This window comes from Accipiter gentilis, chromosome 5, assembly GCF_929443795.1.
Source record: "Accipiter gentilis chromosome 5, bAccGen1.1, whole genome shotgun sequence".
Taxonomy (NCBI): domain Eukaryota; kingdom Metazoa; phylum Chordata; class Aves; order Accipitriformes; family Accipitridae; genus Astur; species Astur gentilis.
The window spans coordinates 794,005-807,392 of record NC_064884.1 but is presented as its reverse complement, the minus strand read 5'-3'; the positions used below and the strand labels follow the sequence as shown (position 1 = coordinate 807,392).

The window sequence follows — 13,388 nt, the reverse complement described above, 5'->3', positions numbered from 1 at the left end:
AGTGCTGCTTGGCTTCTGGAGAGTGGGGGAAGGGATTAAATGCACTTTTCTCCATTGATTTATGTCCTGCACTGAAAATCAATGATGTTCTCAGATCCACTCAACTGTTTGAAAACTAGCAGCCTGTTTGGTCAAGTGTGTGGGGAAAAGTTCTGAAGGAATTGGCTCTTACAATATGGGTGGATGGGATAGATGCGGCTGCTCTGTAGGAACTGTTATATTCACCTGATGATGATTGCTTTTGTAGCATCAGTCTGTATTAGTTGAATATGCTGTTTAAAACACTTCCTCGCTGCTACAGAGAGAACAGCTGTTTTGAAGAGGAGGAGCCAAATGCTGTTTTTCTTTCTATCTAAGGCTCGGAGGGGCAAATGAAACTTTAATGAAACAGAATGCAGAAGGATAATTTTCATCCATGTTATTTCTCTCTGATGGGATCTGCCTGAATCTAGGGTCCAATTTTGCCCAGGGTAGCAGTGTTTCTTGTCTTCAGTAAATGCTCGAAAAGCTTATACTCTAACGAGGAGCTAAGGTACTGAATTCCTAGAGAGCTTCTAAGCATAGTGCCTCTCATTGTGGACTTCATGAAGATTGCTGTATTTGTTTTCATCCCTGAAGTGGGAGAGCAGCATACTATCCCTGGTTTTACAATGGAGGTATATAGAAACTATGTGTTGATGGGGTTACACAGGGAGCTAATGAGAAAGCTTGAAACTGAAGTCTGATGTGTCAAACTGCGGGCTGGCAGCCTTGCATATGGCCTGCTCTTTCTCTTAGGTCTTAGAAATACTTGCATAAGTATTCCTAAAGGAAAGTACTTTTGTTCTGTCTTCCAAAGCTTTCCTCCGTCCCCAAGTTGCACAAGATGGGTAAATTTGTTTGATTTGCACTCAGCTGTTTATGATGGACATTTCTTTGTGAGTATGCCTATTTTTTTTTAGAAAAATATGCAGTTACTGCTTATGTAGATGCACCTTAGCAGACTTTAACTAGCTGGAGTTCTGGTATCTGCATAGCTGTGGCAATACCTAGATCAGCACAGGATAGCCACCCAAATGCTTACTCAGCTTCTTGAATGGTTTTATAGCTGCTGTAGAGTTTCAGGTAGCCAGTGTTACTCTACTGTTAATATCTAAATAGGCTAGCTGGCAGTGCTTTGCTTTTCTGGAAAGCAGATGTATTTAGGGCATAGGGATATAAAGGTGTAAGCATGACTTGTATACGTGTAAAGTGCAATAGATCAGAACAGTTGTGTATATGCTCACATGTATAACATCACTGTTTGCACAGCCTTGCTGTGAGCAGTGAGATTTAGAAGTGTTTTACTAAAAAATAAAGAAGTTCTGTTCTGGCTGGTTCAGCTCAGTAGATGGTCCAAGTCATCTTCTGTGAACTCTATTCTCTACCACATTTGATCCTTCTTACAGATACTGAGAGGTTTGTCTTCACTGCTATGATGACAGAAATGGAATAGAGTAACTAAGCCAGTTTTAAAAACCTGCTCACTTGCTAACTGCACTAGGGTGAAGCTGAAGATGGGCTGTAAATGTCTCTTGGGCTGCCTTAAAATGGCCTTTGGGAATGAGTTATAAGTTGCATCCTATAGCAGTCACTAAATGTAGACAACCAATTTCTGCTTGATTTGGCTTTTTCTCTCATCACTGAAGCACAGATAAAAGCAAAATTCAATCAATTTTTAGGAATCTTTTCTCTCCTAGAAATTAAAAAAGAAAACCATTAAGCAAATGGAGAAAGTATTCCACTAAGACTAAAAGCTTTAATTCTGCAATTTACTCGCTACAAAAGAGAATAAAGATAATGCATACATGTGAGTGTGTTTATGATTCTGAAGAGCATGTGTGCTTTTTTCCGAAGAGACTCTCTAGCCCTTGAGTGACGAATCTGATTTTTTTCTGTGCTGGATTTTTACTGCCTACAAACTTAACTGTTTTGACACTAGAGAAATCCTCTTGTTTCTCCTTCAAAGGTAAGTATATATATTATTGCTAGAAATTAACTGTACCTCACCCACATGACTGGTCTTCACTATTAATCCCAGCTGATGGTAGGGAGGGGCTCTTCTGGGAGGCAGCCATGTGGTGAACATTGAGCACAGTGTTTTCCCCTGCTTCTCTCCTTTTCAGACAAGCAAAATTGTTCTATGCTGCCGTAGATGTGAACTCCTTGCTGCACTGCCTCTGTCTCTTCTTTTCCAGAAACTCAAGGGCCTGAATTACCAGCTGCAGAGGTCTAAAAGCTCTCACTGAATCTGGATGGAATATGGACAAGGAGATGAATAGCAGAAGGGAAGAAAGAGTGAAGTTGGTTATTTTTCTGGCACATGGATGCAATTACACTCAGTGCATTCCAGAGGCGTTCCTTTGAATCCTGTGCAGGTCTGTCTGCTGTTCCTGGGAGAAAGGAAGAAAAAGGGAGGAAAAGTCCCTCTTGCTTGGAGACGGAATGTCTGCACTTTCAATTCTCTTTTTAGGTAGGTCGGCTTTTTGGTTTTGTTAGTGTTTTTAATCAAACTTCCACGCACCCTCTCTGCGTGACTGAAATTCATTTCTGATGAGCTAGAGAAAGGGATTTGTAAAGAAAAAACTTTTATGGAAAACTCCAATTTCAGTGTCGTTTGGGTTCTGATTATTTTCTTCTTGCTTTATTAGCAGGTTGATAGCCAGAGATCTTTTAATATCTGGATTCATTTTTTAGAAGTGGTGGTTAGACTCCTTTTGGAATGTATGTTTCTTGTTTAAAGAGGGCAGCGCTTTTAAGCAATGAAGTAGCAAGGGGCTTGAACCTCTTTGGCAAAACAAGGTGAACAAAATGTCTTTGTTTCGGGCATAGTGTCAAATTTGTTTAACTCTGTTTTGATTTGCTTGGGCATTTAACATTCAGATTTTAAAATAAAAAGGGGTTATTGTTTCCAATTGATGCCTAAGATTAGAAACAGATGTGTTGAAGTGCAGGAGGGAGGAGTTGGGGGGAAAGGATGGGAGAAGGGAGATAAAGGGGGAAGGCAAGAAATGGGAAGAAAGAGGGCTGCTGAAAGAAGGGAAAGAAAAGAGGTAGACATTGACTGTTGATAGGAGAGGAGCGGAGAGCGGGAAAGGAGATGTTAAAGACATTAAAGGAGAGTGAAGGCAGAAGGGCTGAAGAGAGCTGTTTGTTAAAGCCATAGACTATGGAGAAAAGAGTTTGCAGCCCTGAGGTCTTTGAGGGAGCTTGCCTGCAAGACTGACTCAGAAGCAGCCTGGGTTTCTGCATCTCCAGAGGCACTGTAATGTGATGAGTGAGCTTCTGTCTCCATTCTGCTTGCCAGTTCTGCCTGCTGACAGGCAGACAGCCTTGAAATCTGTTGTGGTTGGGCAAAGGCTGTGATTCCTGGCTCTTCCTGTCCCCCAGGAACCTGGGTACAGGTGTGAAAAAGTGCATTGGTCTTTAATTCCCTAGGAAGAGTTGAGCCCTGCAGTGTGGTGGACTGATGTGGCTGGGCACAGGTAGAATAGAGGGTTTGGACACCTATAAAAAAGGTGGCAGGGACAGCTCTGCTCCTTAAGGGTCACAGGTGTGAAACATGGACTAGCCAGATTTTGAGATATCTGAAAGATAGGCGGCATTTGTAAAAGTGCTGAATAAATTGTAGAAGAGGTTTTTGCTCTAGGGACTGCTGTTAGCAAAGGTTTTATCTGTAGGAATGTGGCAGTGGGCTTGGACATGCTGTGGAATCTGCAGGGGAGTACAGGCAGCAGTTTGTCCCCCCTGAACATTTGCTTTGGCCATTTGTGTCTCAGTATGGTGGAGACAGCATTTAAAGAAGACTCCAGGAGATGAGACAGCAAGGTTAGGAAGACCAGCTAGGCTTCTGCTAGAGGTGTCTGGGCTGGGTCAGCCCTGCAGAAATGGCCAGGAAAGCAGCTCTGTGGAAATTAGGAGACAGAAGGATAGGTTGCTTACCTCACTGATGGAGACAAATGGGAACTGCAGTCTTTGGTCCACCAAACCTATTCAGCTGCTGAATATTCCCATGTGTTGAAGGCTTGGAGCAAAAGGAATAAGCTGTTGCTTCAGAAAAGGTGCTTTTGGCTGTAATGTAATGACAATTTACCTTTGTGTGGCTAGTGCTGCTTTTATCTATAAAACACAACGGGCTTTATAACTGTTATTCTTATGTCTTTGGCATCTAGGCATCTCCACTATGCTAGTAACACATAAACACAAAATAAAAGACAGTCCCTGCCATCAACAGCTTATGCCCTCACCCATGAGGTGAGTTTCTCAGCCTCTCTGTGGGAGTTGTCCTCCACTTACCAATGCTTGGACAAGTGGCTTCCCAAAGCTCACAGCAAAACCTGGCATGTTTTGTTTCCTGGTACTAATTAGTCATTGAACTGCTGTTTGTCTTGCCCATGCTTTACCTGTCTTGTCAACAGATAACTTGGTCTTCCTGCTCTGTGTCCAGCTTCCTTCACCAATATTAGAAGCATGTTCCATGGAAAAGGAAGTATTGTGGTTCCCTGTTCCTAGATCATCCTGAAAACAAGGAGGCTGGGGAGCCTCCTTTGCTAGCTAGAGAAAGCCTAATTGATTTTCTGCAGTAAAAAGGTATAGGAGTGCCAATGATGGCCTGCTTTTCTTGCTGATAAAGTGAGAGACTAGTGTAGAAAAAGGGGGTTAGAGAAGCCAAGCAAACTTGAAAGGAAGGTTGCCTGGTTTGGCTTTTCATTCTTAAACATAGTAATAGCACGGCTAATATATACAGTCCTTGTCTTTTACGCTGTGTACCTCTCTGGGGCAAGTGAACAGCTGTGTGAGGAGACAGGAAACAGGAGCCAATTAGTTTTAAGGAGACTTTTAAAACAAGACAAGATGAAAGACTTTCCTAAGTGTGGGCAAGAGCATGACCATGCTTACTTCCCTAGTAAAGGCTAGGTAAATGAAGCAGGAAGGAGTGAGGAGTGGAAGGTGATGCATGCTAATGTGTATGCCTACATGTAAGTGTGACATGATTCTTATCTCAGTCTACAGCTGGTCAAAATTGTTTCAGACTCCTTGTATAACGTGCTGCACTCAAAAATCAAAAGGGAAATTTCCAAGGGAAATATCTGTGATTCTTCTCTTCTGAGTGTAAAAACTTCATAATAGAATGTTGCATTCCTCAGCAGGTAAAAAACTAGCAAATGCTTTAATTTAAATGGTTTACTGAATTGGCTTAAATTTTCAGGTGCTAGAAGTCTCCTTTGCCTTCTTTCACACCCTCCAACTCAATTTTTAATATTTTTAATGAGCCTTCCATTAAAGTAAAAAGCTAATTTTCTTGTAATCAAATATTTTCGCATGGGTAATGCTTGTATGCCTGGTTTTGACACTTCTATTACATGCTTTTTCTTCACTTGTTGGCTACTGTATGTGCTATGCCCTTCAGAAACAAATGGGTTCGAGATTCAAAGCAGTAGATGTGCCAAGCCAAAGCAGTCATCCAGCTTTCTGGTATCCTGCTATTGGCAGTGAACCTTTACATTAGTGTTAGGGGTTGCTCACCGCAACGCACATTGAGTCTGACTTAACAATTGTCTGACAAAGATGTGTTCAGTGTATTAGAATTCCTATGTTATATGGGGGTGGTGTTGCTTGAGTGGGTGCAGCTGTAATAGTAAAATTACCTTTTGTACTGACATTGCCAAGCTCTGCCCTCTAAGCTCTGAGGTCAATGACTCTCTTACAGCACTGTCCCAGGGGTATACAGTCGCTGCACTGAACACCAAGACTCTGATTGTCTCATTGCACTGGGAAAAAGGTTATGGCGCAGATCCTTCCAGTGCCTGTTGGCATGAGCAATTGGGTCTGACAGCATGCGCTTGCCTAGGTATTCACCAGACTTCTAGCTTGAAAATCCGTGATGATATGGAAGCAGCTCTGCAGCATTCAGCGGTGGTAGGTCAGCCTGAGGCTGTGCTCTAGTGTGCTGACTCTGGCCTTCTCTTCTGCTTTAAAAGCACAGGCAACCTGCAGTGTGCCCTATCGCATCTCCTTGAGTTCCTTCTCCTTAAGCCCTTGCAATGCTACACTCCAGCGAAGCCAAGAACCACTGCGGTGGTTTTTTTGGGAAAAAAACGCACTCCTGCTCCTAGTGAGGTTACTGGGAAGTTTTACATTTTAATGGACTGCTTCTGCCTGGAACTAGTAAAAAGCAAGGGAGACTGTTTTAAGCAACCTGAAAACTAAGCTGATGGATCTTACAGTTCTGCTGATTTTCCAGGTATTTCCTGAATTTCTCAGCAGTAACTAACAGTATGTAATATACTTCCTATTTGCTAGTTTTCTCGTCGCTCCTTCTCTCTTGCTTTTGCCTGTTTGCTTCATGATGTACTTAGAAGCTTGGTGGGACAAGGATTTTGCCCTATGTTTTTACAGCACTTAACAAAAACAAAGCCTTGGCTCAGTACTAGAGCACAAAAAGAAGAATCTGTAGCTGTGAAAAGGGTTTTTGTATGTGATTTTGATCTGCGGGTTTTACTTTCTCTTTGAGTCACTGGATTCTGAAGGAACGCAGGTAACTTCTTGGTGTATTTAGCTCAAAAGACCATTTTCCCAAGGACAGCTTCATATAATTGACAATGTTGCTGTCATGAAAACTCTAAAAGCAGTCAACAAAACATCAACCGTATGCAAGATTCAGCCTGTTAGAGTAGTGTGAATTTAGTTCTAGGACAGAGGAAAGAGCTCTTTAATAGAACACTACTCTAGGAATACCTAAGGAAAGAGAGCAAAGAAAAGCAATGTTTCCATTTGGCACTCCAGGGCGAATTCAAAGGAGCTAGACATAATTGAGTTGCTATCTGGCGGGATATCAGGGTTAACACTCCTTGTGAGACACTAAAATTCTTCTAAAGCCAGGGATGGTTTGCATCAGATATTTTCTGTCAAGACACTTTGTAGTGTTTTGGTTTATATGGAATAGTTTGGATTTTTAGCATCTAATTTAAAAAATGCTTATTTGGGGGGTTATTTTTATCCTTTTTGTTTTTCTGGTTTACCTTGAGGAAGAAAAGGAGGAAAAAAGGTAACCTTCCAGAGTGAGGAAAAGCAGCATGCCAAAGTGGAGTTGAAATCCTGAAGATGAATTCATTTTATGGGAAATAGAGCTGAGGGGGGAGGCAACTTTTCTGAATTTCCCATGGAAAGCAAGTGGCGTTTTGCCTTTGTGCCCATCCTGGACCTTGTCTCCTCCATGTAGAATTAGTGGTCTGTTTGTCTGTGGTACTCTGGCCTACTTCAGAAGAACATTTTGTGTTAGAGAAGCACAAGCTTCCCAGAAGTGTCATTGCACAACTGGCTTGGAGATATCCTGGTGTTTATCCTCAGGATCACAACAAACGCCCCTGTTTTCCTCAAGGCAAATACAGGGCTTTATTCGGAACTTAGCAGGTTTGCAATCTGGGATTTGTTTGAATTTTCAGGAGCTGCCTGAAAAGAAATGTAAACAGTCACTCTGACAAAGCCTTGTGTGTATTTGAAAAATCTTTTGTGTGTAAGTGTGCTTCCTACACCATACTAAATGATGGCAAGTGTGCGTCTAGTACCAATGAGGTGGGGTGCTGCAAGCTGCTTTCTGTGCCTTTTCTCCTCAGAAATAGACCCTGCGGCCTTAGTCAAACTATATGTTGGATTTCTAGCTAGATCAGTCCCCTCTGTTAGCCAAGGCAGTAGTCATTGCTTGTGTATCTGTAATGTATTTTATACACTTGCAGAGAAAGCTTGGCTCATGTGTGCACAATATTGTGCTTATCTTGCATGCACTAATGTGTTGCAAAAGAGGCTACTTTGGGTGCAGTGGGAACTTAGTGGTGCCCTGTCTAAAAGATGAATGGGTCTTTTTTTTTTTTTTTTTTTTTTCCCCAAAAGCTGTTTCTTCATCTGTTTTTAGAAATGGTTAGTTTACAGAAGCAGCCCAGCAAAAAGCCAAGGGTGAAGTCAGGTCACTGAGGTCTGTGAATAGATACTCAAATGACAGGATAGTGGAGGATGCAGAAATGGCTGTGCAGGAAGCACAACAATGGAAAATGTGTGAAGTGATGGAAAGTCAACAGAAGTGAGGAGGGTGAATTTCCGTCTTGTTCATTTCTTAGACTCTCTTCTCCCTTCAATCTGCTGCTTCAGTGTTGCTGAGTGGAGTAACAGCCCACTTCTGCTAGCCAGGAGTTCAAACCTTGCCTAAAACATGCTCTTCCCTGGGCAGAATACAGAGAAGGTGTATGGAATAGTGACTGGGAGCTCTAGCAGTGGGTTAGTAACCCAGAATAAAGCTGGTCTTTTTTCCCCAGAAGCTCCGAAGTACTACAAAAAACAACTAGGCAATGTGAGGAGGATGGGTACCGCCCTGCCTCAGCAAAGCACCATTGCTAGGCTTTTAAGCCACTTTTTTGGTACCATGGTTTCTTTATGCCACTCATTAGGTAGCTCTATCCTTTCTTTGTTGCAAAGAGGACTGAGCAACTGTAAGATGCATTGAAGGTGGTGAATGTGATAGAAGGTCATGAAAAGAGTCCTGTCCTCATCTGCTCCTTCATCTTCTCTAGGAAAGCATTTGGCAGTTTAACAAGGCAAATGTTGTAACTCAGCATTTCTCTTAATGGGCCAGACCCAGATTAATGATGTCAGAATTGCTGTCCTACAAGAATCAATATACATTACAGTGTATTTTCAGCCCCTCTCTTCTCCTGTGTAGCTGACATCCATTTTTGTGGCTGGAAAATGAGTATGAAGCCTTACTGTATGTGACTTGTTCCTGACTGAGTAGGTAGAAAGGTTGAAGTTCAGCTTAGCGCCTGCAGTTTAATTGCCTTTGGTAGGAAAAGGTCAGTGAAAATTTGGTTGTGCTTATAATATGCACTGGCAGAAGAGAGGCTGCTCTCCTGTAAACAGTCTTTTGAAATGGAGCGTGCACAGTTAGAGGCAACTGATGACCATGACTAGACTGCATTTGGTCTACCATAATGCTGCACTGCTACTACTTCTGTAGCGTGCTTTATGATGTGTCCCACCTACATAAAGCTTTGGGTAACTCAGTCCAGCAGGGCCATAATGGGTAGAGAATTATATAAAGCCCAACTAACAGAGGAGGAAGCCAAGACACGGGTGGGCACACGCTGCCTAAAGGTAAAGTAGCAGTTATGTTGCGTGTCTAGAATCCATGCAGCTTTGACTTAAAGCTGTTTTCCTTTTAATATGTCCTCAAATGTGGGTAGGAGTAGTGATGGGCAGATCATTGACAAATAGCTGAGTCCATCAGCTACAATTTATCGACCCGAGGCCCTTCAGCTGGAGGGATGACTTCTAAGCAATGGGAAGGTTTGACTTATCCTTACTTTATAATATAATACTTGATAAAGTATTAATGACTTTTTCGTACCTATGTGCTGAGAAACTCTACTTATAGTGTGAATGACTCCTATGTTTACCAGAACAGCCCTAGTATAAAGGAAATTCTGGGTTGTATGCTTAGTCTCTGAATTATTTTGTTCTGCATATGAAAGAGGAAAACCCAGGTTTTTTTCTAGCTAACATATACCTATGGAGTAATTACTTGTAGTTAAGGTGTCCATTGTGCTGAGCTGCTTGGCAGAGCAGAACCTGGAAGCCAGCTACACTGAATGCTAGGTGGGAGTCTCCTGTCCTTCCCTGTGGCTTTTGACAAAGGAAATATTTTTATGTCTGTCTTAAAGCATGAGCACCAGCATTCACTCAAAAATTGAACTGCTCCTTATAATCTTTTAACTGGCAGCAGTGGCATAGTAACTCTAACAACAGTGTACTCTATTAGTGGAAATGCCTCTCAAAGGCTGCTTTGTAGGGGGAAGTGGTGTGCTTTGCTGGAGTATCTGAAGGTAAAAGAAAAAGCAACAGCTCAGCAAAGCATTAGGGAGTGGTCAGTGCATGGGTTGGGAATCTGGATGCAGTTCCCTGCTCTGTTCTAGATCTTGACAAGTTTATGTTGGTCCCTCTGTAGCTCTTTTTCCACTGCCTTGTGCCTTCTACTCTTTGGCTATTTAGGCTTTAAGTTCTTTTGAGCAGAGACTGTCTTTCCCTATGTGCCTGGATGGCATTTAGTGCAAACTGTGCTGGTAAGAGGCCTTTCCAGAACTGGAGTGTGAAGAAAAAAGAAAAAAAAGGAGTGACTCCATTCCCTTCCCCTCTTTGTGCCTCAGCTAAAATACTAGAATTAGGTGGTTTTCCAGTATTTGGAATATTTGAGATCCATGCTGGCTGAATCTCATAGCTCAGACTGCTTAAGCTTTTTTTTTTGTTTCTTAAAGGCTTGATAAAATTTTAAAAGCCATAGAAATGTTTAATATAGATATGAACCTTTATCTGGAGGGTAGGGCTGCAGAGTGCCAGGAAATGGTGGGGTGGTTTTGTGTGTGCGGGGGAAGTCTTTCATATAACACAGCAAGCCTTGAATATTGAACTAAACCAGAGTCAGGCACTTCTTTTGTTTAAAAAAAAAAAATAAAAAAATAAAAAAAAATTGCAGGGTTTTCAACCTTGAAGGCAAATCACTTTATGACTTCATTGTTTAAATTTAGGTTTTGTTTTGCGGGGGGATCGTTAGACTTGAAGCAAAAGCCTTATAGCCCAGGGACTGTCACTTCTGATTACTTCCAGTGACACTTCCAATTATTTCCAATCACAATTCCAGGGACAAGAGGAAAAAGGAGCCATGTTCTCCAACATCAGGGCTTTTTTTTCTGAACAAAGGACCATTTATCAAATCTTTGCAGAAAAAGGTGCAGAGCCAGATTTGAAACTCTGCTATGGTAGGGTAATTCCAGAGCAAATCTGCTGAAGTGAGACTTGAGGCCTGTGTCTGGCAGAGTGCTGGGAATCCTGCTGTAGATCCTGCCTTGTTGAGTAATATTAAGGAAATTGCTTCATTTTCCCCAGGCATTAACTGGCACTAGGACTCATTTCAGTGCAGGAACATGCAGCTTCAGTGTATGTCTGCTAAATGCTCTGTGGATGTTGTAAGACATGAGCATGCAAAAGTACTGCTCATGGAAAGGAAGCAGCTTAGTGTGCTCAAAATGGGAAATGAGTTTGCTGAGGGAACTTGACTGACTTTAGGTACATGAAGTGAATAATTTGGTGCAGTGTGTTTTACCCGGTGGTGAGCCTATGAGCTATTGTGTCCTTCAGAAAATGAAGCAACACGTGATTGCCAATGGAAGTCAAAGCACTACCTAATTTTCAGATGTCTCTGGTAGCATTACTTCAAACTGCTCAAGTGTAAAAACAGTCTTAAAATGGTGTCACAGCTTTCAATCACACTTAGTGAAGCCCTTCATTTCCTTAGTCATACTGCACTAGGCTGTGATTGAAGTTGGGCCTGCTGAGTGTAGGGGTTATTATTAGCAGCTGCTTGCTTTCTTTGCTTTATAGTAGTTCTTTAAAGACCCCAGCTAAGATCAGGGCTCTGCAAACACTGGAGAGACTGTTTTATGTTGATGTAGATGACAAGCAGCAGACCTGGTCTGATGTTAGGAGCCAGATATTTAGGAACCTGAGTCAATTTACAATGGGAGTTGCATGCTGGACCTCTGCGGATTTTGAAAGCAGCATCAAATGAATGCGTAGTTTCATGGGGTGACTGAGGATCCGTGACCCTCTACTTTTTAAAGTGGAAATGATATGTATCAGTGATCTAGCTGAATGAAGTTCTGGTGATTACTTATTACTGCCATAAATAACCTGTTGTTCCTCAAGTGCTGGTAGTGTTCCTCATGTTGTGTGTTTATTCTGGTCTGCCTGGAGTTGGATGTCATGGCGAGCTGCCTGTGCCAGCTTCATCTGTTTTCCTGTAGACACCTAATGTGTCTTTTTGTAGAATTGATGCTTCTGTAACATACAAACACTGGGTATTTGGCACTTTAGCACAAAGCAGACCACATGCATTCTGTCAGCAAAGCTCAGAAACTCAATTCCAGATAAGTAGTTTGGCATTATGCTTGTTCTGAGACCTTCAAAGTATTCCTGGTCATCAGTTCTGGTTTTGTGGCATTTTCTTTTTCAATTGCCTGGAGTAGGTCGATTCCATTACAGGCACCCATCGCAAAATGTGACTGAGGTGGCACTTGCAGAGAGCTTGATGCTAATGCCCTAGGAGTCTCAGCATTTCACATAAGGAACTGTTTTACTCAATCCATCCAATCTGGATGGATGTTTCCGCAGTACAGCTTTGTCTTGTTCTAATGTGGTCTGCGCTGTGGGCAAAATCCTTCTTCATTTCTATTGTTTCAAGCTCTTGCTTGGAGACAAAGGGGAATTTTAACCAGACAAAGCATAGCTTTTGTGTTGACAAATGCTGTGATTTAAAATTTCTTTTCCAAAGGGGAATTTTAAGCAATTGTGAGTGTTTTCCGGTCAAAGCGGCATTCAGGATGTCTAGATTCTACCCTTGGTTTGGCCGGTGACTCAGTGATTTAGTAATTCAGGCTCCATTTTTAAGTATCTGTTAGTTTTGAGTGTCTCCATTTCAAGTGTTATAAAGGGTCAGTACTTCTGAAGATGCAAGTCTAGGGACACATGAGCTTGGTCACACCAACTATGTGTTGCTGTCAGGTGTCCCTTAAGCAATCAAAGTTTTGGAGGTGCATTTGAAAATGCTGGTTTCAACTGCTTTGTGCCTCAGCTGCTGTTCTGCAGAGTAAGTGTAAGAGCACTCAGAAATGTAGCAACCTTTCCCTCCTGAACTGTGAAGTGCTTTGAAATCAGTGTAGAAATGGAGCTGCAAAGTCCAAAGTGATAGTCTGTTAAGACATGTCAGGCACTAGTTTAATGGGTGAAGAGTCTTCCCATCAGTGCCACTCAGCGTGGCAAATGGATCCCAGCTTATCTGGCTTTGTTGGACCTCCTTCCATTTACCCCAAGGCTACCCCTGGAGTAAACAGAAGAGACTATTCTGCAGCTGTTGGTTAATTCAGACCTAATATGACCTAGTACAAGAGAAGTTCAAAACTCTGAGCTTCTCTGCTCTGGAGCTAATGATCCTGCATTGCACAATACTTTTCCCTCTAATTACTTGAGCTTGCATCTTTTTCCTATTTAGTAATGCCCTGGGCATGTTGCTTCCATTGTGGGATAGCAATGAATACATACCCATTAGTAAAAGGCATTGAATGCAGTGGAGGCTGCAGTGGTTTTTTTTTTTTTTTTTTTCAAGTTGTCAGCAAGCATCTTCCCCTGCCCCATATCCTCTTCTGTGAAAGCACCAGAAGAGAGGAGGCAAGCCAAAACCAGAACGTGAATGGAACAAACTGAGCCTTATTGTACCAGATGGAAGTATTTAGGATGATATTTTCTGGGTTGTAAGTGCTCTGAGGCAGGGA

General features: G+C 42.1%; 1 protein-coding gene across 1 annotated transcript in view; it reads left to right on the top strand.

Moving 5' to 3' along the window:
• Positions 1-2,106: 2,106 nt before the first annotated feature.
• The window catches only part of CLMP (CXADR like membrane protein), a 45,462-nt gene continuing 34,180 nt past the window's right edge, over positions 2,107-13,388 (top strand). Inside the window, exon 1 of the mRNA XM_049799836.1 lies at positions 2,107-2,491. Within this exon, the coding sequence (XP_049655793.1) occupies positions 2,464-2,491 (28 nt within the window). The 5' untranslated portion in view covers positions 2,107-2,463. The remainder of the gene's footprint in view (positions 2,492-13,388) is intronic.